Source organism: Crotalus tigris, unplaced genomic scaffold, assembly GCF_016545835.1.
Source record: "Crotalus tigris isolate CLP2741 ecotype Arizona unplaced genomic scaffold, ASM1654583v1 scf7180000021493.194949, whole genome shotgun sequence".
Lineage (NCBI taxonomy): Eukaryota > Metazoa > Chordata > Lepidosauria > Squamata > Viperidae > Crotalus > Crotalus tigris.
In genome coordinates this window covers 136,147-162,087 of record NW_024098538.1, presented here as the reverse complement: position 1 = coordinate 162,087, position 25,941 = coordinate 136,147, and the positions used below count along the sequence as shown (strand labels likewise).

The following is a 25,941-nucleotide window of genomic DNA, read 5'->3' as shown; positions in this document are numbered from 1 at the left end:
GAATACAATCAGTGAAAGCAACCTATACCCGCTGCCCCTCATGAAAGACATGCTGTCACACCTATCGAAAGGGAAAATTTTTTCTAAACTAGACTTAAGGGAAGCTTACTATCGAGTGAGAATCAAGGAAGGGGACGAATGGAAGACTGCATTTAACTGCCCCATGGGGTGCTATCAATTCAAAGTCTTGCCATTTGGATTACAAGGGGGCCCTGCAGTCTTTATGCAATTAATCAATGACGTTCTAAGGGAGCACCTGTTTAAGGGGGTCCTTGTTTACTTGGACGACATTCTTATCTTTACCGAAACAAAAGAAGAACACGTCAAACTTGTCAGAGCGGTTTTAAAGAAGCTGCGAGCCGCCCACCTATATGCCAAACTCTCAAAATGCGAATTCCACCAGGAAAGGATAGACTACCTAGGCTATCGCATATCCCCACAGGGCATTGAAATGGACCCAGAGAAGGTCAGAGCAGTATTAGAATGGGCACCACCCCGCACAAGAAAGCAACTACAAAGTTTCCTGGGCTTTGCAAATTTTTACCGCCAATTCATCCCCTCATTTGCACAGATAGCCTTGCCCCTCACTAACTTACTAAAAACGAAGGGAACATCCTCAGTAAAACCTAGCCAGCCACTAACATGGACAATGGAGTGCCAAGCAGCGTTTGAGAGACTAAAGAGACTTTTTTCTGCCGAACCAGTACTAAGGCACCCAGACATGGACAAACCCTTCATAATACAGGCAGATGCAAGTGATGTGGCAGTGGGGGCTGTGCTATTACAAGAAAATGATGATGCAGTATTGCAACCCTGTGCATATACATCCAAGAAACTCACGGAAACAGAACAGCGCTGGCCTGTATGGGAGAAGGAGGCTTATGGGATACGTTGGGCATTACTCACATGGCGACAGTTCCTGGAAGGCAACAAAATCCCCTTCCAGGTGTGGACTGATCACAAAAATTTGGAAGCCCTGAAAACTTCCAGGAAACTCAATCCCAAACAAGCCCGCTGGTCCCAGCATTTTCACCAATTCCAATTTAAGCTCAAACATTTACCAGGAAGAAAGAACTTCCTGGCAGATGCACTATCTCGCATGCCCCAATATAACAGCGCACGAACCACAGACTCTAGACCAATAATGGCAGAGTCACAACTGGCAGCACCAGTAACCACAAGAACCCAAGCCAAATTAAAACCACAACTGGACAGCCAAACTGGAATTGAATTCAGAAAAAGTTTGGAAACAGATGATTGGTTCCAGAAAAACAAAAATGTGTGCACAATGAAAGACGGGTTGCCTTGGATAGGGGAAAAGTTATATATACCAACAACTCAAAGAGTAACTTTCATGCACCTTTGCCATGACACAAAATCAGCAGGGCATTTTGGATTTGTAAAAACTTTACATTTAATTAAACGGCAATTTTGGTGGCCATCCATGAAAAAGGACATTGAAAGTTATATAGCCAGTTGTCCAAAATGTGCCACGGCAAAGAGGTTGCAAGGGAAAGTGCCAGGACTATTGCAAACAGTGGCAAGTCCCTCAGCCCCCTGGAGAGAAATAGCCATGGATTTTATAGTGGAATTGCCAGAAAGCAATGGGAATACTGTGGTCTGGACGGTCACGGACTTGTTTTCCAAACAGGTGCACTTTATCCCTTGCCAAAAGATTCCCACTGCAAAAGCCTTAGCAAAACTTTTCATCCAACACATTTACAGATTGCATGGGGCACCCCAACGCATCATCTCTGACAGGGGGGTGCAATTTACGTCTGCATTTTGGAAGGAATTTTTATCCCTCTTAGGAACCACTCAGGGACTGACATCTAGCCACCACCCTCAAGGAAATGGGGGGGCTGAAAAAATGAACTCAGTACTTAAGCAATATTTAAGATGTTTTCTTAGTTTCCAGCAGACCGAGTGGGCGGACTTACTCCCCTTTGCAGAAGTTGCCTACAATAATGCAGTCCACTCCAGCACAGGTTACACTCCTTTTCAAATAGCCACCGGTCAAAGTTTCAACCCCATGCCAGAATTAACCCCAAACGAACCAACGATCCCCTCGCTGAAAGAATGGATGGAAAAATTACAAAACACCTGGCCAATAGTCAGAAAAGCACTAGATGAAGCTAGGCAGGCTTACAAAACACAAGCCGATAAAAAAAGGGTTGAGCCTACACCATTCATTATAGGAGAGATGGTGTACTTATCTACAAAATACCTAAAGTCCCTACAGCCCTGTAAAAAACTTGGACCAAAATACATAGGACCTTTTCCAATTAAAAGAATCATAAATCCAGTAACAGTAGAATTAGAGTTACCCAAAAATCTCAGGCAAATACACCCAATTTTTCATTGCAGCTTGCTGAAAAGAGAGCATCAGTCACCTCTACGGCCAAAAATCCCCCCCCCACCACCTCCAATCATGGTGGAGGGTGAACAACACTTCGAAATAAAGGAAGTCCTTGACTCTAGGAGATATCATGGAGCAACTCAGTACCTAGTTGCCTGGAAACACCTCCCTCCCTCACAAAATGAGTGGGTCCATAAACGTCATGTCAGAGCCCCGAAGCTATTGAAGAAGTTTCACACAGAGTATCCTAACAAGCCTAACTAAAATTTTTACTTGCGTTTTCTTTCAGGTGGATCTCTCTTATTGTTAAGAGGGGCCGGATGTCAGAATCCAATTATATTTCATCTTTAAATTATCAAATATAGAAACTCCCAATTCTGCCTTCTCTGGATTCTGCCATAAGAGGGAGAGAAGGGGGAGAGCAAAGGGGCTTTATGGCCCTCACTTCCTTCTTTACACTTCAAAGAGCTGAATGTGTGTTTATTGTAACCTCTAAGCGTTAACATATCAAAGAAGGGTAATTGCCTTTCATGTAGTATCTGAAGTCTCCATCCAGACGGAAGAAAGAAGAAAGGAGGTGGAATTGTGATACTTGAAACTATCACTGGAAGGGGGGTTGATTGGGTGGGACTACTGGGGAACCCCTTAAAACCTTGAATGGGAGAGCTTGGACCCCAAGTCCTGTCTAGCATGCCTGCAACCATTTTCTCTTAATAAAGGATTCCTGTTGGAAGAATTATTCCAAGAGTTCTGTCTTCTTAAGATGCAAAGTGGGGTGGGTCCTTACAACCTAGTGCCTCTTTTGGAGGCAAAAAAAATTAAAAATAAGACCCAGTCTTATTTTTGGGGAAACATGCTATATCAAATATATCCAACAGGATTTTAAATAAACAGCGAAATCAAGTTCTTGGAATTATTAAATTGCCAAGAAAGGAACACAATGCAAAGACTGCTGATTAAGGATGAAAACAAATGCATTTTATCCATCGCTCTTCCGGCGTGATCACCAGAATTCAACATTTGTGCAATTTGTTAATTAAAAGCACCACTCCAGACAATCACTTAATGACCCTAGCTGGAACCAGAATTTCAACTGTTAAGTGATGTGTCATTAGGTAAAACCTCATGTGACCACCCAGCAGTTTTGGTAGTCCTGGCTGAGGTCGTTAGGCCAGGACTGCACCATCATTGGGCAATGACCTCCTATTTCTCCTGCCCTCACCTCAACTCCCTCCACCCACCTATCTCCACTCCATCCTTGCCCTTCCCCTTCAGGCCAGCCTGCACCACCGCTGACCTTGGCCACCTCCTCCCTCCCACTGTGAAGGGCTAGGCTGGGCACACCTCAGCAGCAGCAGCAGCAGGAGGGAGGAAGAGGGGAAGCACAATGGGCGGGGGGGGGGGCAGCAGAGGGCAGGGGGCCCAAAGGCACCGTAAGGGCTGTAACCTCCAGGCCCGGTCGTAAAGGCCATTCATTCGGCACTGTCGTAACTTCAATCACTGAACTAATGGTCTTTAAGCAAGGACTACTGTACACCTAAGCAGGAAGACACACTTTCAAGCAGTCCAAAATGAAGGACAAGCCAGACGCTTCCTTTCCCAGACCCGCAAAACCTACCTGGCTCTCTCAATGGCTTCTGTTCTGTGTACATTGGAAAGCTGACCAAGGCAAAAGCGGTCCCCACCCGAAGGGTCCACATATCCGTCAACAGTAACAACTGGACAGCTGGAAGGGACTTTGAACGTCTCCCCCACTTGAACATCCATCTCAAAATAGGCAATTGAACACCAGTATTCTGGAGCTGGAGGGGGAGGGGAGGCGAGGGTGAAGAAGAGAGGCTTCGTTAAAAAAGACCAGCACTGCAAGAACTGGAACAGTTAGTGAGGACAAGGAAAAGGCTTTCTAGGCCAGTTTTTTTCCCCACAGCTCCGAACAACCTCCCGCTTGCTTAAAAACATCTCCATCGATCACACAATGGTTTTTAAAAAGCCAAGCTGCTGAACATGGATGGAAGGCACGGGGGGGGGGAGCTTTTTAGGTGGGGTGGAGGAGTGGAAACTGTAGAGAATGGCCTACTCGCCCCCTTCTCCTAAAGTGCAACCCCTTGAACGCCTCTCCCCACAGCCATTTTGGCTTCTTAGCCCCCCCCCCATTGGAACCTTTTTTTTTTTTTAAAAAAAAAGACTGACTGCTGCACCTGTGGGGAAGGGGTGCACCCGAGGCGAGAAACACGTGAGGAACCCACAGACCAAGACTGGCTTGCAGACCAGAGGATCCCCACTCCTTAATACAGGAGTATTATACATGTCAGTGGATAAAATGGGTAAAATGGATTTTAAAGAGGGGACAGGGTACCCGTTTAATTCTGTAATATGGAATAAGCATTTAACTGAATATTCATTAAAACAAATGCACCTACCAGGATGATTTGATATTGGAGGTTGGAATGCAAGTTCATTATGAACTGGCCCTTTAAAAAAAAATAGTGAAAAAAGTCATACTTTTTACCCAATGTCCTTGCAGGTTTTCCCATCTCTAAAAGACTATTTCCTATCCAAATCTAATAAATGTAAATAACAGAACTGGATACAAAATGGAAAATATGTTTTGTTTTAAAAGCCATACCCACACTATTTTTCATAATTTGCACCAAAAAATAAGACTGGGACTCACTATAACCAAAATCTAGAACACTTTGGTTGTCCTGACGACATTAAACAAATCTAGAGCAAGGGTGTCCTTCTGGACTTCAGCTCCCAGCAAGACTGGCTGGGGAATTCTGGGAGTTGAAGTCCACAGGTCTTAAAAGTGGCCATGATTGGGTAGCCCTGTTCTAGAAGGTCTTTTGGAGCAAGCAGGGCAAGGCTGGGGCACCCTCCCCCACCCACCCCGTTTAGTGACTGGTCTACCCACAACCTCACCATCTTTTTTTTTTTGGTGCCTTCCAGGTGCTATTTAGCTCCTGCCCAAGTCCCTGGCTTCAACTGGCTGCCTGTCCCCCATCCTAACCTTCTCGGGATTCCTTTACTACCTCCTGTTACTCACCGATATCCCGCATTTCAGCCCCACAGCTTTCTTTTCCCATTTTCTCCTAGCGATTCTCAAGACCTCTATAATCTCCACGCATCCAATATGCCAACCACCCCTCTTCCCACCTTTTTTTCTTAACAACTCTTAGTAACTGGTAACGTCTTTGGCTTTTCCCAGCTGTCGGCCCAAAACATTTCATCAAAAATGTTTTGGTATACATTTGGACCAAACATCCAGCCTGACATCAGGCCTGACTGAGATGAAACTAACTCCTTTGTGTACAGGACAATTTCATATGCATAGCAAACCAGCAACATAGCAGAAACTAGGATGAGGTCTGTCTGTTTATATCTACAGTGCCTAATGTTAAGTATGTTCTTTAGAAATAAACTCACATTTGATGTGAAGGTTTCTCAATAGTTTAAAGGCAAAATTATTTGCAGACCAGTATATTAATCAAAGAATTAGGCCAGTTTATAAAAGTTCTATAAAAACTCTCTCTATAAGTTCTACATATTCCCAAACAGAAGAATATGGGATTGAAGGGATTGAATTTTGGGAATGATATGAAAGACAGTGGTATTTTCTTCTTTTTTTTTAAAAAAAAAAAAGTTACACATTTATATCCCAAATGACTTTGTCTAAAAAGCTCCAAGTGCCTTTTGCCAAGTTATTCTATTTGTACCCTATTAATATAAAAGGCAGTAGCTGAGTTCATACATTGTTCTATGTCGTGAATTAACTAGGCTTTTTTTTTGTAAGTCACAAATGGGCTAATTCACAGCAAGTCCTAACCCAAACCACATTATGACTCAGTATTACCCAGCCACTAACTTGCCTGAGATAAGTTACAAAACTTCATAGATGACCAAATATTTCTTCGTTATTTCAGTTCAGCATTACATCTTGCTGTCTCTCTGGCAATCATGATTTCATTACACAAATTAAGCAAGCCCTACAATATATAGTGCATGCTTACAGTAATGTCCAGGATGAGGCATAGGTGGATGATGTTGAAGGTGTCCGTTTTGATGGTGGGGGATCGTAGGTGTGTAGGCTGTGGTACGACTGCCAGTCCAAGTTGTTGTACTATCTAAAAAGATACAGAAAATATGTGTTTATTCCCATCTCTTTTCAAGGAAAAAGACTGCAAGCTAAACTAAACTAAACCCTGGAGTGGAATGTAAACAGTTCACTTACTGTGGTGGTAAGTAGCTGGCTGAGCTGTGAAGCCATTCTGCTGTGCCCCTGGCTGAGGCCCTGAAGGAATCTGTAAGAGTCCATCACTGTGACTACCTGCCAACATATTGGTGGGTTGGCCTGGCAAAATGTAAAACAGTTCACAATTGCTTTAAAAAATGAATGGCTATTCTGTTAGAAGCCTGAAGTTTCTGCCATTTACTATGATTACAGTAATAAAACCACAGTAAAACACATTTGGACATATTAATGTAGCTGCTGAATTCTAAGTAATAAATGTGAACGAGATAATATGATGCAAGGACGAAGAAGCTGAATACCACTCTACCAAAAAGGCAGGACAGAAGCCACCAGCACAATCCTCCTTTATTACTTAGGGTGCTTATTTGGCACCCAAAATAAGATCTTGTTTGCTCCATTTTTGTTTATCTACTTAGGCCTGGGATTAAAGACATTAAAAAAACAGTGCTTGGCACTGGGTTCTTATTAAACTTGTAGAAGCATGGAGTTATTTTCTTGATCTAAGGAGTCTTTCAGAATTATGCAAAGTAGGAGACACTGTAAAAACGTTTAAAAAAGATGAAAAAAGCACTATTTATCTAACTACTATCCATCTCCCTAAACACTGGTCTGTTTTAATTTGCTTTGTTAACATAATGTTCAGATTTCCAGTTCTCTTTCTGATGCTGACATTGAGAGCTAAACGTTCTTTTTAATCTAGAAGCTAAAATCTGGAGGTTAGAATCTGCACCCAATACAAGATACAGTATACATGTGTATGAATCCCCATCCTCTCCACCCCCATGTTATGTTTTATATAATGAAGAACTAAAAGCTGCCAACACACAGACTCCATGGCTTCTCAGTTCATTTAGTAACCCACTTCTATGAGGGGCCCTTGGTGCTCTCTTGAGCTGGCTTCTCCTCTTGCAGACGTTTCATTACGCAAACTAGGTAACATCATCAGTGCTTCTAGGGAGGGAGTGCTGTTTCCTGTCACTGCTTACATTCTAGCGGCTTGCCCTGTCAGTGTTGGTGGTGGGTAGTCTCAGAGATTCTTCAATTGCACTGTTTGCTGTTGGCCTCTTTGCAAGTTTCTTGACTGGGGGATATTGTTTACCCCTGAGCTACAAACATTCTCCTTTATTAATCTGTTTATATTAATGGTCTGATTAATCAAGTGCATTTTCACACAGTGGCCATTCTCTTACTTGTGGAAGGGACAGGAATGTTGGGAAAGCTGGGAGTGCTGGCAGAAGTAGACTCGGAAGGTGCTAACATAGCCGGGGTACTGTAGGGCTCAGCGGAGGCTCTGTTGCTGGGGGGGTGCTGAATGGTCTGGACCGAGTGGCCCTCGGCGGAGGACAGCGACGGCTGCCCTTCAAATTCATGGACATACTCATCTTTTACTAACATGCTAGCCGGCGCTGTAATAAAAGACAAGTTTAAGAGATTAAGGAGAAAAATACACAAACAACTGCTGTAAACCCACTGAAGGAAGAAAAGCTATTTTCATTTGAAGCCACAGATAGAGAAGTATTATTTTAAATTACAAAGAAGCGTATCTAGTATAAATGAATTTGAGAAAGTTTTTTTAATTAAAAAAGCAGGTTGATACTAGAAGTACGTGAAATAATCATATGTTTGAGATATTTAGAATAAAGTGGAAGAATGTTCTCAGGGTACACAAATAAACTTGAGATACAAACATCCCAAATGATAAATATCTTTTTGAAAGAATAAAAAATCATTATTTCTTATTTATGAGTATTAAAATCCACTGTAATGAACCAAAATAAGCCTTCTCTCATCCATGCTCTTGGGATTATGTCAAGGATTTCTAGCAATATTTGGACATTGAAATTATTCTGGACCCTATAGATTATACTTGCAACTAGTTACTTATAACCTTTATCTTGCCCAAATACTCAGTGTATTACGTCAGTACAGGAAAACCAAAATAATAATAATCATCATCATCATCATCATCATCATCATCAGGACAAGGTCAAAAAGATAATCACAAAAAACTAAGAACATCCATCCCCATCCAAGAGGGGTGAACTTCTGTAACAACTGCAGACAATAAGCCAATCACTGGCAAGACGACAGAAGCAACCTGTGAAGGGCACAGAATTGTTGCCCTATTGTTGCTGCAGATACACGTTGTGGGCTTTCTCCCCTTCTTCCCCCATCCCCCCCCCCAGGAGACTCTGAGGGCGCATGGGAGAAGCTGAAAGCTCTTACACATCAGCAAAAATCGATTCCATTAGCAGACAATATCCAACTCTTATGCACATAAACTCAGAGCCAGCACCCTCCCCACACAAACCTATTAGGAAAAAAAGGAAAGTCATTTAGCATACAGGGGACTTTTTCAATGTAGTCAATGGGAATGGATTTAATTCTAGCCTGATGACAAAATAAAGCCCAGTTGGGATTTAATCCCAGTTTGGAAATATAATAAATCCAAAATCAATTATACATGTACAAGAAACTGCACATAGAAAGTAGCTAAGATGAATTAATTAGCCAAGTAAATCACAGTAGGATGGATCAGACTTATTCAATGGATTTATTCCAGGTTTAAGTATATCTTAACACAATGCATTAGTGGACACCCAGAAATTAGAAATTTATGAGTTCAGATACATGCAATATCTCATTTAGATTGATAAACTATTTTTTTTAGTTCTTGAAAAGAGACTTTTTATTGACTTAAGTCCATCGGGTGGCAATGTTAATTGCATAAAATGAGTAACCAGTTAAAGATCTCAAAGAGTAATTGGCAATACTCTTATTTTTCTTTATTCCTTTAAGAACACAAACAAGAATAACAATCACAACGTCTTATTTTCTCTTCCTCTGCCGTTCATATGATGGAACACTTCCTTGGGACTCATGTAATTACATAATACAATTTGCTATTCTTTCTACTGCAGAAAAATATAGTTTCTCCAATGTTTACGTAGCTTTAAATTTAAGATTCCATGTTGTTTGTAATGCATAAAATGTTATGTATAGCTTACCAGAACTTTGCAGAGTTAATCCTGAAAGATCTTTAAAGAGGAGAAAAAACACAATGATTAGACTAGTTTTAAAAACCAGTGAATAAACATTTTTACCATCCAAATGTTTAAACAAAAAATGAACAGAAATATGTAAACATGTGTGAGAGGATAGGCTCCTGCAAAATGGCCAGCCCCTGGGCTGTTGGGTGCCCTGTCCCTTTAAGGCCCCTCCCTAGCCAGCCCGGCCACTGTAACAGCTGAGCAGAGAGGCAGCTGGGGATGGTAAGGTTGGAGTTGGAGTGTTGTAGGGAGACTTTGTGGTGGTTTGTGTTTGCTTGTGGAAACTAAAACAGCTTGAAGCAGCTTAAGGCAAATAGAACAGTTTCTCTTCTCCAGAAGTAGGGCTTGCTAAGAGAAGGAGAAGAGCAGGGGTGTCAAACTGCCGGATGAAACCTTGCCCACCCCGGCAATGGAAAAAAAGTCACAATACGTCAGTCGTATGATGTTGCGAGTTTGACACCCCTGAAGTAGAGGAACAGGAGTTGTGGCAGAATTGGGGGTGGGGGGTGGGCATGGTAAATAGCATGGGGGGTGTTTCCTAGAGGCCAGGTGTAGGGTTCTGTTCACTCTCCAGGGTTTTGCAGCCCACTAACTTAGGGTATAGGTAAAAGAACCTGTGACAATAATTTATTTATACAGGCCTTCTGTATAAAGCCTGAAGACCTGGTTGTTCCCTGAGGTGTTTCGGTCAGGAGATTAGGTGAGCTTTTGCTGCTATTGAGGATGTATTTTTTGTAACAGAGGTTACTGCATTATCTTTGTGGGTGTTCCATGCTGTACTTCTTGTTTTGATCCCTATATACCACTTAGTCACTATTTTGAGATAGGTGACCATTTAAATAAATGAATTATTATGTTCTTAAATTCTCTACTTGGCAAATTTTTATATTAAACTGGAAGCTGTCTTTCTATGCTACCATTTCTGGAATATAATTCCATGATAATATTTCAGAAATCCAATATTTATTTATTGTTCCATCACAATAATACTTTTTTTAAACAACAGCTCTCAAAGGTGGACAAGGGGTCAATTGACTCTTCCTTTCCATCAATGCAAACATTTATTGTCAGACTTTTTTCTAATCCACCTTTAAGGAATGTTTAAAGATCCATCCACCACATTCAAAATAAAGTCCATGAGACAAAACAGTTTTCAAGAGTCTTCCACAAAGCACCATGAAATCTGTGAGCAAAATCTGAGTCAACTGTCATACTACCTTGAACTGAGTCGACTCCTGAAAGAATATGGGCAGATATGTGGCTTTCTTAGTATTAACACTGAACTATTTTGCCACTGCTTTTTTTTTTCAGAATGTGTTCTGATTTCTCAGTCTAGCCTACAAGGATTTCTTCCATCCAACTACTCTTCAGATCCGACTATGTTTTTTAGCTTTTCCCACATCATCAAGGCTACTTAGCCTAAAGGCTGCAAAACACACCTCAATTGTCCCAAAACCTGCCTTGACCACTAACAGCAGTAGGATGCAACATTAAAACCCACAACTATGAAACAAAAGGTCTCTTGAATACTGCAAGGCAAAGATAAGGGTCAGCAAAGAATTCAAGAATACAGGAAGATCCAAGGCCATAAGGAAATCAAGTGTGTCTGTCTCTATGGAGGTCTGGGAGAAGAAATAACTTGGAAAAATTTGTCTAATTCCCCACTACAATGGCAGGAAAGAATCTAGAATATTTTACTGACAGAGATGCTGTTCTCTCTGGCATATCTCCCGGGTGTTTTAAGTTTCTTTCTTTGAAAGAAAAAAAAAGCTGCTGGTATGACTAACATCGCACCTACGCACTGCAACCTTATTTCTGGTTGCCAGTGTTCCTGGTACATCTTTCCTATAACCAAAGAGAATAGGAAAAAATAGCAACAGCACTTAGACTTATATACTGCTTCACAGTGCTTTACAGCCCTCTCTAAGCGGTTTTACAGAGTCAGCATATTGCCACCAATAATCTGGGTCCTCTTAATAATGAAAAGTCCGTTGACCAACAGCAGGAATATTTTCTAGCAGTCTGAAATGCAAGGTAACCACAAATAAAAAAAACTTACTCAGAAAGTAGGGGGGTCAGGAATCCATTGTTAAAGCTAACCCAATTTCTAATGTAACTTCAACAATTAACATGGATTTATGAACAAACTTACCAATGCCAGGTGACACAACACGTTCATAATGATATGGATTCACACAGACACTGTCACATTTCAAGTCAAACGCATACTGGCAATATTTGACATGTTTGAGTTCATTTTTGTGAAGATCAGGCCACCTCCATAGCCGTGCATAAATTACGTGTGGAAAGCCCTTTCGACCAGCCACCTAAAAAGATTGAAAATCATGGAAAAATTCAATGGAAAATTAGAGTGAAAATGATGCAAGAAATCCAGGATATGAAGGAAATGCCATTATGTTTTATACTCTATTGCTACAAAAAAACTGTCATCATTCATCTATAAGCACAATTCACACAGGGTCATAGGCAAGCATGACAATTGTCCATTCCTCTACATCTCTTTGTCACTACATAAAATAAAGAACATAACAGCACCAGATATGCTTCCACCAACCTGAAGCCTTCCATCCAGCGTTCTCTGAATTGTAACACATTTGCTAGGATGAGCTCCATTTGTGGTTATGGCTGTAATCAAGGAATCCAGTTCATCTTTTTTCTCCTTGAGTTTTTTAACTAAGCTTTCAATGGCCCTCTTTGCAAATGTTTCACTCTCTCCTCCTTGTCGATGGCACATCAAGCTGTGAACAATGCTCAGGCAAGCATCGTTACTGGTCGGCGTGTTGGTAATAGACATACTGTCCATTGGTAGAGTTCTCGCTTCAAGACCAAAGATCCCTGCCCACCAGTGGGCCAGAAACTACATCCAGGACAAGCCTAAAAGAAAAAAGAAAAAAAGAAAAAAAAGACCAAACATTACAAGGGCAGCAACTAAATGTTTTCTGTTTGGATCCTAGGCCAGTGGTGGTGAACCCAGGGCATGGGTGCCAGAGGCGACACTCAGAGCCCTCTCTGTGGGCACGTGTGCCATCGCCCCAGTCTTAGGCCTTCAGCTGGGTTTTATAAATTCTTTTTGCTTTAGGCCTCCACCGCCATGTGCAAAAAAAAAATTAAAAAAATTCAATCAGTCAATTTCAACTTCTCGCGGGAAAAAAAAATCTTGCAAAGTTGGAATTGATTGATTGAACTTTTTAGTCCCACCCAGTCTGCCGTTACCACTGAAGCCACGCCCACCCAGCACCCGACAAATCATAAGTGGGTTTTGGGTTGCAGTTTGGGCACTCAGTCTCTAAAAGGTTTGCCATCACTGTCCTAGGTCATATTTTTCTGTGTTACCACTATCATATTTAAATTTATTAAAATGAATGGGATGGAAAAATAGTCCAACTCAAACATAATTCTTTCCCACAAACATCAAGGCTGGAAGGTTTTTTTTAACAAATGTGTCATCTTCCCCTTTCTAATTTTCTCAAAGAGCATAGATTGGAATTGAACCCTGCTATCCTTGCAAATCCAATAAATTGTATCTCTGAGCACAGACTTGAAAGCAAATGATTGTCTATAGGTGAAAAGGTAAACTCCCATTTGCTTCCATAAAAAATGTGAGCCCTTCCCTTCCCAAGTTCAACCAGCCAGATCAAGACTGACAAGATGTTTTTTGGCCATGGAGTCCACCTCTTCACCTAGAACCGACTTCTCCAAACTGTCAGGCGTGCCTCCCTTGGGGGGGGGGAAGGAGGGGTGTACAAACGAGGTCCAGGAAAGGAGGATCTTTTAGGTGCACTGTAAATCCACCTTTCCCAAAGTTTCATTGCATTGTTTCTATTGTTCAGTTTGGTCCTTTGACTTACAACAGTTTGTTTAGTGATCATTTGAAGTTACAAAGGCACTTTAAAAAGTGACTTATGACCGTTGCAGCACCCCCATAGTCATGTGATTTACATTTGGATGCTTCACAAGTGACTTGCATTTATGACGGTTGCAGTGGCCCAGAGTCACATGATTCCCTTTTGACAAGCGAAGTCAATGGAGAAACCGGATTCACTTAACAACCATGTTGCTAACTTAACAACCGCAGTGATTCACTTAACAACTGTGGCAAAAAAGCCGTAAAACTAACTTAACAAATTTCTCACTTAACAACATACATTTTGGGCTCAATTGTGGTCGTACGATTAAAGGGAGGTGTGATGGCAAAACATTTAGGAAACCCTGATTTAGAAACAAATGCAATGCCTAGGAACGTATGGGAGGGCAAGACAGACAAGTCCAGATTTGCCCAGGTAAAAGAACAGGGATTATTTATCAGTTTAAAATTCAAAGTACAAAATGGAGATGGGTCTAGACTTGCCCAACAAGTTCGCCTCAGTTCTACCCTACCCTTATTGTTGTTAAAAAAAAAAAAAACTTTTCTTAAAAGGAAGTAGACCTGAGACATCAAAGGGGGAGGCAGATCACCTGGAAAAAGAGCATCTGGAAAAGGGACAGAGATTGCTAGAAAAATGTAAGCAAAATGGAGATTGTGAACAGCTGGGGGGGGGGGAAGGGTTAGTTTACAGGACTAAGCAAAAAGTAGGAGGAACTGAGATAGGAGTGAAGGTGAACCTCCCTGGGGCCAGAGGCGAAGGAGGGTCTAACTTGGGAGTCAAGAAAACAGTCAATGAGCAGAAAATTATGACTGTTTGATGTGTGGAGAAGGCACAGGCTCCAGATGGACAGGGCACGTGGGAATGACAGGTCTAAGGCAAGAGAAGATGCTATATTGTATAAGCCAGGAATCTCTAGGGAATCAATAGGAGCTAACAGGAAGAACTCTTAAAAGTTTTGAACAAAAGTTTTAATTTATGGAAGCAGTAATTAGTCAGGACCACCTGGCTTGAGGAGCAAAATTTCTCAGACATAATGTAAAATGTTTTCAGATTATTCTATTTTCAAGTGTGCTGTTTTGCTCTATGGATCCTTGTATTTGGAAATTGTTCCCTGCTTCAAAGAATCTGCCTCTGGCTTTTATTTTGGAAACATATTGGGATTTTGGCCAACTCAATTCTTGCTTATTTGATACAATCTTAATCTACATGATTCCAGACCCACTTACAAGATCTGGGTCCGGTCTCCCCACAATTCTACAAGAAACTGTTGAGATGCTGTTTGTTTTATTTTTATTTTTTTAAATCAGTGCTAAAAGCTTTATTGTATCCCACTGCAATTGTTGGAGCACTTGGCTGGCAAGCTAAAAGAAAGATTTACAGATTTTCTTCTCATCTGCAGTTACTTTCCTTCTTAAATCAAAACAGAGCTGGCTTCTCTGTTCATCTCAAAAGAAGACAAGGCTCCTGTTCTCTGCTCTGATTGATACCTCAGAGCAACTAGAGCCAGAAAGTGAGGCGTCAGTTTGCTTTCCACGTGCGTTAGTGTGTTACTATCATCGTTACATGCAGTTTATACAACTAAGTTGCACAGGCTGTGGGACCCCTATCACTCTTCCAAATCAGTATTAAGGGGAAGACTGGTCAAACTTTTCCATTCTCCAGAAAGATGGTGACAGCAAACAGTACTCAATGAGTAGTCCTCAACAGCACTACATCCACATGGAGAGAAGTAAGCAGCGAGGTACCACAAGGTTCTGTCTTAGGCCCAGTACTCTTCAATATCTTCATCAACGACTTAGATGAGAGAATTGAAGAGGAAATCATCAAATTTGCAGATGACACCAAACTGGCAGGAATAGCCAACACCCCAGAAGATAAACTCAGGATCCAAAAAGATCTTGACAAACTTGAACAATGGGCCCTATCCAACAAAATGAGTTTCAATGTGGAGAAAAGCAAAGTCTTACACTTAGGCAGGAAAAACCAAAGGAACAAGTACAGATTGGGTGAGATCTGGCTCAAAAACAGCAAGTGTGAGAGGGACCTTGGAGTCCTAGTGGACGATCACTTGACTATGAGCCAGCAGTGTGCAACAGCAGCCAAAAAAGCTAATACAAGTCTGGGTTGTATAAACAGAGGCATAGAATCAAGATCACGTGATGTATTAGTTGTTGTTGTTAATTGCAAAGTCGTGTCCGACTCATCGCGACCCCATGGACAATGTTCCTCCAGGTCTTCCTGTTCTCTACCATCTTCTGGAGTCCATTTAAGTTCACACCTACTGCTTCAGTGACTCCATCCAGCCATCTCATTCTCTGTCGTCCCCTTCTTCTATTGCCCTCAATCTTTCCCAGCATTAGGCCCTTCCCCAGTGAGTCCTTCCTTCTCATTAGGTGGCCAAAGTATTTGAGTTTCAACTTCAGGATCTGGCCTTCTAAAGAGCAGTCGGGGTTGATATCTTCTAGGACTGACCGGTTTGAACGCCTTGCAGTCCAAGGGACTCGCAGGAGTCTTCTCCAGCACCATAGTTCAAAGGCCTCAATTCTTTGGCACTCAGCCTTTCTTACGGTCCAACTTTCACAGCCATACATTGCAACTGGGAAAACCATGGCCTGGACTATACACACTTTTGTTGGCAGGGTGATGTCTCTGCTTTTTAGTATGCTGTCAAGATTTGCCATAGCTTTCCTCCCCAGGAGCAAGCGTCTTTTAATTTCTTGGCTGCAGTCCCCATCTGAGGTGATCTTGGAGCCCAGAAAAATAAAATCTGTCACTACCTCCCATTTCTTCCCCATCTATTTGCCAGGAATTGAGTGGGCCGGATGCCATGAGTTTGGTTTTCTTAATGTTGAGTTTCAAGCCAACGTTTGCACTCTCCTTCTTCACCCGCATCAAGAGGCTCCTTAGTTCCTCTTCACTTTCTGCCCTTAGAGTGGTATCATCTGCATATCTTAGGTTGTTGATATTTCTCCCGGCAATCTTAATTCCAACTTTTGTTTCATCTAGCCCTGCCTTTCTCATGATGTGCTCTGCATATAAGTTAAATAGGCAGGGCGACAGTATACAGTATATTAGTACCGCTTTATAAAACCCTAGTAAGACCACACCCGGAATACTGCAGCCAATTTTGGTTACCGTATCACAAAAAAGATTTTGAGACCTTGGAAAAAGTTCAGAAAAGAGCAACTAAGAGGATCAAAGGCCTGGAAACTAAAACATACGAAGAACAGCTGCAAGACTTGGGTTTGGCTAGTGTAAAGAAAAGAAGAAAAAGGGGAGACATGATAGCAGTTCCTAACAGTGAGGATAGTTAACCAGTGGAACAGCTTGCCCCCAGAAATCATGGGCGCTCCATCACTGGAGATTTTTAAAAAGAGGCTAGACAGTCACTAGTCTGAGATGGTATAGATTCTCCTGCTTGAGCACGGGGCTGGACTAGAAGACCTCCACGGTCCTGTCCTGTCCTATTCCACTCCACTCCACTCCAATTAATATATCTGCCCATCTCAAAAATCATGACTCCGGCATGCTACAACAAGTAAACACAGCATAAAAACACAGAAACAGTAAGGACAAGAACACACAACCCACAAGCCAGGTAAACACAATTAGCCACAAAAGCTCAACAGAAGCTGCATTATGGCTCAGGAGGGCAGAAAGCCGAGCCAACGGGGGCAGTTAGAGGAGAGAAGGGCCCCTCATCAGCCAGCAAAAAGTTGTACCTCTCTTTAGGTTAGACGCTTTACATTAATGTGCCCCCCACGTCTCCCACAGAAGAGCCTCCCCAGAGGCTATCAGAAGATACCGATGCTACCATCAGTAGCCTCATCCTCATCTTTTATATATTGCCTTCCAAAAATACAACCATCCAGACTTCCACAACAAAATAAAGCACTCCAGAGACAGAATAAAAATGGAACTGAAGGTTCTAAACAATTTAGCTCGGATCCAACAAAAGTTTTGTAACAGAAATTCAGCAACATACCACAGGTAGTCCTCAACTTGCAACAGTTCGTTTAGTGACCGTTTGAATTGCAACAGCTCTGAAAAAAGTGGCTTATGACCATTTTCCACATTTATGATGACCATTGCAGCATCCCCATGGGCACATGAACAGAACTCAGACGCCTGGCAGCCGAATCCTATTCATAACGGTCGCCGTGTCCCAAGAGCGTGTGGCCATCTTCTGCGACCTTCTGACAAGCGAAGTCAATGGGGAAGCCAGATTCACTTAACAACTGTGTTACCAGTTTAACAACTGCAGTGATTCACTTAACAAATATGGGAAGAAAAGTCGTAAAATGGGACAAAACCCACTTAACAAATTTCTCCCTTAGTGACATAAATTCTGGGCTCAATTGTGGTCGTAAGTGGAGGACTACCTGACTAACTCTGGACAAGTCAAAATGCTGAAAAGATTAAGATAGAATATATTTACCAATCAACCAAGTGAAGAACATTCTATCACACATGAACATACTTTAGTCCTCAGAGCACTGCCATGCTAGCATAACAAATACAACTGTGAAATTGGATGCAGTCTTTATCTACCCTTCACCTGAATAATTAAGAGCACGGCTGCTCTAGGAAAAAATATCTATCACTATGAAATGTCTACTGTCTTTCCACAACCATCAAAGCAGGACTCTGGTGCTGCTGCTGAAAATCTTCAGCAAGAGAGAGTACACATTTTTTTAGGTGCCAAAGCTCTGGGATGGGGTGCAAATGGACTGTTCCCTGTTCTGAATTTATACTGACATACATAAAACAAGTTCAAGTGCATTCAATTTACTTTAAAGAGACTTCTTGAAATTTAAACCTTGAAAAAACAAATCTGAGAAAAGGAGCAGATCATGTATTTTCCACCAATGGTGAGTAGAAAGCAATTGAATGATAGATGCAACAACAGGGAGGCGAGCAGGGAAAGACAGAAATCAAACTGGGATAAAACTGGAAACACGGGGTTAAATTATTAAATCTGACTTCAATTCCAAATAAATAAATAAGGCAAAAATCTTTTTCCAAGCATGCACTCAAAGTAGCACCTGTCTGCAACGCTTGAAAATAGGCACACCTTTTTTTGGCATCATGCAGCTGTTGTGCAATCCTTAAAAAAGAAGTTATAGATAGGCACTATATTTGCAATCCCATGTACTCTAAAGTACATTTCTGCCTTCCAATCTAAAGCACTGCATAATTTTATTTTTTGCAAAACATATATAAACATGCTTATGTAAAACTACGTAGCAGTAACAGTAGAAAAAAGGAGGAAAACCAACAACCTCCAACACACTGAACCTTTTTTCAAACCTGATTCACAGAGGCTTTATTTTTTATTTTTGTTGTTTTTTATGCCAGACTCTAGATTAGACATGTCAAACTCGTGACGTCACGTGACATATCTGAGCTTTTTCGCCATGCTGGCAATGGGGTGGGCACGGCTCCAGTATAATGAAACCGGCCTGTGGGCTGGCAGTTTGACACCCCTGCTCTAGATGATAAGAGATACAAGAGGAAGGAACCCATTTCATCCAAGGGAAACTTGCACCATGAGATGCTTAATGTTCTTTCATCTCAAAAGCATAAAAGAGAAAAGACTTATTTTGTCCAATATCTCATTTTTCACTGCATTCTAAAGACAGTAAGCTTCCAAGAACCCAAGTTAGTTAGGTCTCTGGGCTTAAATGCTTAACTTTACTGGCTTAGATGTCAGCAAGCTTTTTTCCATAGTCTAACTATCCATGGCTCCATTTCATTTTCCTTTGTCTCAAAGTTATTTTGTGATAGCAAATGTTATACTAATTCTTTTTTTTTACATAACTTGAATTTGCCTTGTTCAATTTTCTTGGATGACCCAGGATTCAAGTATTACAAAAGGGGGAAAAACCTCTTTTCATTGATTTTCTTCATACTGCACTTGTGTACTTTCTTCATTATTTTCATTTTCCTTTCTTGCAATTTTAAAATTCTAATATGCCCCAGATATTTCCCCAGTTCCAGGTGACAGTCAATGGCACCTGCTGAGAGAAAATCTGCATATGTCTAACACTACACTAGACTAGACTAGAGCTGGAACGGATCTTGGAGGTCTTCTAGTCCAGCCCCCCCCCCCATGCAGGAGAGCCTGCCCTATACCATCTCAGACAAGTGACTGAGTGGAAGCTTAAAAAACATCATTTCAGTCAAGTCTATTAAGCAACAAAGACTTTCTCCCAGTAAAAGTTTATGCTCAATGGAAAGATAGTGTGGAAATGGCTGGAGGAAGTCACCCAACCTCCAAAGAAGCTAAAGTCTGTAATGAATCCAGTCTTAGTGGTCAACCCTCACGAGCCCCAAAAATAATCTTAATAACCTTTACATGGAGCTGTCTTCTCAACCTTTCAATAATAGCATTTCATGTTGCTTTCAACACTGCAAACCTGACTTTTACATTCTGGAAAAGATACAGTAATCGGCACTCCTTCTAGGTAAGAGTTAAATTAACACTTAACTTTCAAGATCACTGGGAAGTTCCAAGATCATTTCTAAGAAAGCATTAGCAGTGTACATGTGTTGGTTGAATCACAAAGCCACTTTTATCATATCCCTTTTGCAGATGTGGCTTCAGTCTGTCTCCATAAAATCCCAACCCATGCTTATCAACCCAGCCACCTTTTTAACAGAAGCAACAGAATTCAAAGAATGATAGATTTCCCCATAAAGAATGCTAGGCTGCTGCAATGTAATGCCCCTTTTCATTCCTCAGAATATTTCTGCCCTAAAGGGATATTTGGACAATTAGAGACAGCATTTGGAAGCTGCTCTGTGTGCTTTAAATATCATTACAGCCTTTGCATAGCTTGCCTCAGTTAACAATCGTTTACCCTTGTTTAGCTCCATAAAAAGCAATGCAGATAGGGACGTGGTGTTAAAAGTTCACGGGGGAATTGTTAAATGTGTGAATTAAAAACTCTCTCTTTCCTTAGGTTCTTCCATTTCTACTTTATTGCCAGAGGGATTCCTAAAGTGGGAATGGCTGATCTGCAAAGCCATATCCTTCTTTAATATTCTAGCTCATTCCTTTCTTTACACACTGGGCAATTCATTCAATTGTGGAAAGAGAATCCAGAACCTTGCACTTTTTCTTCATAGAGAAGAATCTTTGCCAATTACCACGATCGGTTCAGGGCTAAAAAGAATGCTGGGTTTTTTTTGCCTTGAAGCATTTTTTTTATATGTCTTTAAGTGTTCATGTATCATGGAAGACAGTTGCATGATTGTTTTAGTTTCCCATCATTAATCTGCAAGTCTAGAGAAGATCTACTTTCATTACAGCTACCTGCTCCAGGTCATCAGGATTCGAACAGCATATAAATTCTGAAAAATTAGTAAATAACTGTACATGACAGTCCATGCCTGAAGGGAAAGTTTAATATAGGAGGAAAAACGAGCAGAAGCTAAAAACACTATTCTTAATACAGACGCATAAAAGGAACTTCAGCTCCTGATTCATGAGCCCTGCATCTCACAGTAATACTCTACTAATAAAGAATAACTGGAGGTTTCAAATGGCCCTTGGACACCAGTCTGAATTGCCAAGTGCAATTCAAGGGGCCAGTTGTCTCTGGGTCAGGGCGGCACAATGGCTCAGCAGTTAAGATGCTGGGCTTGTCAGCTGGAAAACCGACAGCCCGAGTTTGGGACCCAAGTGCCACGCGAGGGGCTGAGCTCCCGTTCCTTGTCCCAACTCCTGCCAACTTAGCCGTTCAAAAGCACACAAATGCAAGCAGATAAACAGGCACCACTTCGGTCCCCATAGGATGACACAGATCCCTCAGCTGAGAATCAGAGATGAGCTTCACCTCCCTGAGTTGGTCATGACTGGACAGGGGAAACCTAAACCTTTTCAGATCTAGGCCAGCTATCTTTGGGGCCAGCTTCTTCTGTACTCCTCCAGGTTCTTTCTGTCTCTATGGGAATGCCATTGCTGGGTCCTTCAAAGCAGCTATTTTCAAATACCACTCCCACATTGTGGAATTCCCTCACCACAGAAGTCTCATATTCCCCCCCCCCTTCTAGTTTCAGGAATACAGTTAAGATCCATTATTCCATCAGATGAAGCCAAACCCGAGATTTCCAATCCTGAAAAAATTAACAACATATGCTGAAAAATTAGACTGAAGACTAAATAAATATTAAGACTCAAAACAAAATCTTTAAAAATGATTTCATGGATCCAAGAGCTGGCACCAATGCATTTTTCTTGCCAATAGCACCGTACCACAACTACTAAGCAGAACATGTGACATGCATTCTATAATCACTCTCACTAACATTTGAAATCTGGTAGAGAATCATTTTGGAAGTATGCATGTAAAACAGTGTTTCTCAACCTTGGCAACTTGAAGAGGTATGGACTTCAACTCCCAGAATTCCCCAGCCAGCTGAAGTCCATACCTCTTCAAGTTGCCAAGGTTAAGAAACACTGATTTAAAAGGATAAAAAACTGCATGTAAACAAAGACTGATGTTTCAAAAAGGGTTTCAGAAGAATAGCACAAATATTGTCAAATATTACAGAACAAAGCATAAACTAGGACCTGAGAGTTAGTACCATTAAATTCAATGGGACTTACTTCTGAGTAAGGCTATTCACAAGACACATCAACCATACAGCAGTCAAGCACATTTAAATCAAACGTCTTATGCAATCTCAGCCCATAGAGTTAAGTGTGTTGTGCAAACTCAGAAAACTGGGTTCACCATGACCATGTACACATCCTTATATGCTGACTAATCACAATGCCACAGAATTATAATATGTAACATAGACATGACTGTTAGAAGCAAATGACAAATTATAAATGTTGCATTGCATTGCATTGCAATGGGATCTCACTTTCTTGTCATTTAACAGTAGGAAAAGTTCTTTTAAATAGAATGGGAACAGGATGGCTAGTCTGAAGAAGAGTAGGAGTGTATTTATAATGCACCCGGACTGTTTACAGAAGAAACCATCTCAAAGATCTCCCTCAATTGAAGGCCTATGACATTAAAGGAGTCACATCTAAATCTGAGGTGGTCATGGAGTTTAACTGTACTGAAATAGGATGGGGGGAGGGGGTTATTAACAGGCAGAATGCTGTAATTTGATAAAATCCTTACTAAATAAAGAACTTACCTAAACTTGCCCATGTGGACTGTTGGATATTCCTATCAAGCTCTACCACTCATAAACAAATTTTGCCAATGCTCTTCTGAAATAGAGAGGAATTAAACTTTTTCTAATTGTTGTTGGGCTTCATCTAGAAAAGCAATTTCCTCTAATGACAATGGACATTTCCCCCTTTGTTTTTCCTGCTTTCCAGCACTGCAGGAACCGATCCAGAGAGTTCTCTAACCCTCTAGAGCAGGGGTTTCCAACAGGGGGCTCACAGGTGCAAGACGATATTCCAGCGGGTGCAAAAACTTGGGTTTAGAAGTTTCAAAATTATAGTGTGCAAGACTATATCAGAGGCGTTCTAGGGGTGTGGGTATAGAAAATGTTGGGCACCACTGCTCTAGAGCAACACAAGGGGGGGGGGGGAAAGCCACATATACGGTATTCTATCATCAGCAAGCCAGCATTGAAGGTGTGTAAAACATTAAAATGATTTTAGGTCAAAACATCCAATTTCAAGACTGATTCTTTTCCCTTAGGTTTTTCTTGCCAGAGGCACAAGGAAGTTTCTGATTCCAAGGACTGGAATCATCTATTCTATACTTTCTAAGCATTTTTTAAAGTTTTAACAATTTTGAACTTGAAATAAAATATTTAAAGTTTAAAACATTTCAAACTTGAAATATTTTGAATGTGGTATCAGAATGGGGGCAGTAATAAATGCAAATAAATACCTAAATAATGCTAACCATTTGCAGTTGCTCTTAATCTTACCTAGTATGTGTAAACATGGCAGATAAATATTCTAAATGTCTTTAAATTTTCTTTATGAAAATGGAAGAAAAGGTTTTTAGCACTATGCTAAAACATGCAACAAATGTTTAAGAAATAAGGAAAAGAAACCATATAAATTACTTCAACTGTCATTTATACCAAAGAATTTTAATGTCAAGGTGATCATTTACGTATCTCTCAACCATCAAGGAAGACCAGACATCCACAGATACTAGACGATTTCTCAACTAGCTATTAACTAATATCTGTCCGCTAATATCTTGATTTGATATCCATTTCCAGTATCAGTTTTCATTTCTACATTATTTGTCTACAGCGCTTTAAGTTTGACTAATATTGAAAACAAGTAGTATAGAAAGGCACGTGCAACAGAAACAAATCTACGATCAAGTTCCTTACTCCATAACAACTCCAGTAACAAAGTAAAAAACGTTAGTAACAAAGATAAAATCCTCAGGAAATACGATCCTCGAAAGCAGGTTTTTTTTCCCCCAGAACATGAAAACAGACACTTTACCCCTTCTATATTGTAAATATTTATTATGCAAACATTCATCACAATAAACATTTAAAGATTACACTCAAGCAACTTTCAATTCAGCACCTAGGAAAATCAGATACAAAGTTTGCACTCGATTCGGTATCACTTTTTGGCGTGTCCCTCTTCGCGCGCTCCCCTCCACCCGAAAGTCCTGCGAGAATTATTTTTTAAAAAAACCCGGCGCACGTGGGCTGGGAAGCGACTCGGCCCGAGCCAAGACGAGCCACACCGCCCAGGATCCCCCAAAGTCGCCAGGAAAAGCGTCGGGGGCAGAAACCAAGTAACCCGACGAGAGTAACATAAAACATAAAAAAGCGAAACTCCTAACCCCAACATCTTCCCCGGACTCGACAAAGCCGTCCTGCAACCCTTCCTTCTCTCTCTCTCCGCAATGCTTTTCTTTTTCTTTTTGCCTTTGGGGCAACCGCCCCCTCCCCCCCCCCCTCCGGGGCTTTGATTGCAAGCGCCGAACGAAGCGCAGCGGCAAACGAAATCCGGGCAAGGCTCCATTTTAGAAGCGGGCGAGGCGGGCGCAAACGTTGGGCCAAACTGCGAGGCGGCGCCGGTCTCCTCGCCCTCCCGACGACGCGGCCTCCCCTGGCCGGGACTCCGCGGCCACTCACCACCGAGGAAGCGGGCCCTGCCGGGTCTCTCTCCCCTTCCCCCCCTGTGGGGGGAGGGCTCGGGAGGGGGAGGCCGGGCTCTTTGTTCTTCTCGCTGGCAACGGACCCAGCGCGGCCGCCGCAGCCTCCCCAGCGGTCGCGCAGCGCTTCCCTCCCCTCCCCTCCCCGCGGGCTGGGGACGATGGGCGTTGCAGTCCCCTTAGGCGCCTGAGGAGGCGGCGGCGGAGGCTGGGCTGCAGCCCTCCGGCGCTGGGGGCGACCGCTGCCGCGGGAGAGAGGAAGCCAAGCGGGGGCTCCGGGCAGAAAGCGGGGCGGAAGGGGCGTTACCTGGGCCTCAGTCGGGACCCCGCCGGGGCCGCCGTCGCCGCGGTCGGCCTGCGAGGGGCCTCAGCGCCCCCTCCGCCGCTCCGCTTCTCCCCCTCCTCCTCCTCGCTCCGCCTTCCCGGAGAGAGAGGGGGGAGGGGCGGCGCGGCTCCCTCACGGCGCGCGCGCGCAAACGGCCTCCAGGCGCGAGGGAAGGACGTTCCAGGCGACGACGGCGGCCCCCGCCTGCGTCGTCGTGTTGTTGTTGCCGCCGCCGCTGCCGCAGACGGGTCCAGTCAGGCTCCGCGGCGCATGCGCCACATCCGGGTTTCCCCTTCACCTCCCTGGCTCCCGTGCGCTCTCTCCCTGGCTGGTTCCGCAACACGAGCTCCCCAGTCGGGCGAGCGTGGTGCGCATGCTCACACCCGTCCCATAACGCGCTGGAAGAGCGTCTTGGAGAACGCCGCGGGAGGGCGCGGCCGCGAACTTTGGGAAAAACTTTGGGGAGGGGAAATGCTGTGTTTCTTTAGTTTCGAAGTTGCCGCCCGCCCTGAAAGAGAACGGGGAGGGGTCAGGGCGGACTTGGCTTTTTTCCTTGCCGTGGCTCTTCATGTTCCCACCCACGCGCGACCCCCCTCGTAGAGCTGCGGTGCCCACGCAAAGCGTGTCGCGCTCATCAGCCCCCTCCGTCAGGTAAAGGTGCCCTCGAAGCAGCTGGGAAAATTTTCTTTCGGCCCCCAAACGGCCCTCCCCCCCTCCGGTCGAGCGGAACCGGAACCTCTGGAAGCAGGCCTGGAGGGGGGAGGGGGCCTCTTGGGGCAATAAGGCTGGTCCCGCCTCTCCCCCCGCTTCTCAACACCCGCCCTTCCCCCCTCCTGGCTCTCCACGTTTCTGTCCGTTCCCACGAGCGCTTTTGCTGCCCACCAGCCCAAACATGCCTCCTGCGCCCACCCCCGGAACGGATTGCTCGCACCCGACCGGTTCGGCTCCAGC

At 42.9% G+C, this 25,941-nt stretch overlaps 1 protein-coding gene across 4 annotated transcripts in view; it reads right to left on the bottom strand.

Moving 5' to 3' along the window:
• The window catches only part of SMAD4 (SMAD family member 4), a 36,760-nt gene extending 11,546 nt beyond the window's left edge, over window positions 1-25,214 (bottom strand). The window contains exons 1-9 of one of the 4 annotated variants that reach the window (XM_039318735.1): window positions 24,973-25,214; window positions 12,237-12,556; window positions 11,814-11,988; window positions 9,620-9,649; window positions 7,802-8,017; window positions 6,591-6,686; window positions 6,370-6,483; window positions 4,780-4,830; window positions 3,978-4,161 (exon numbers count right to left, since the gene is read on the bottom strand). In XM_039318735.1, the coding sequence (XP_039174669.1) occupies window positions 3,978-4,161; window positions 4,780-4,830; window positions 6,370-6,483; window positions 6,591-6,686; window positions 7,802-8,017; window positions 9,620-9,649; window positions 11,814-11,988; window positions 12,237-12,485 (1,115 nt within the window). In that variant the 5' untranslated portion in view covers window positions 12,486-12,556; window positions 24,973-25,214. Of the gene's footprint in view, window positions 1-3,977; window positions 4,162-4,779; window positions 4,831-6,369; window positions 6,484-6,590; window positions 6,711-7,801; window positions 8,018-9,619; window positions 9,650-11,813; window positions 11,989-12,236; window positions 12,557-24,645; window positions 24,666-24,972 lie in introns of those variants that run through there. The other 3 variants (XM_039318733.1, XM_039318734.1, XM_039318736.1) reach the window with 3 other exon arrangements.
• Between the last annotated feature and the right edge of the window lie 727 nt (window positions 25,215-25,941).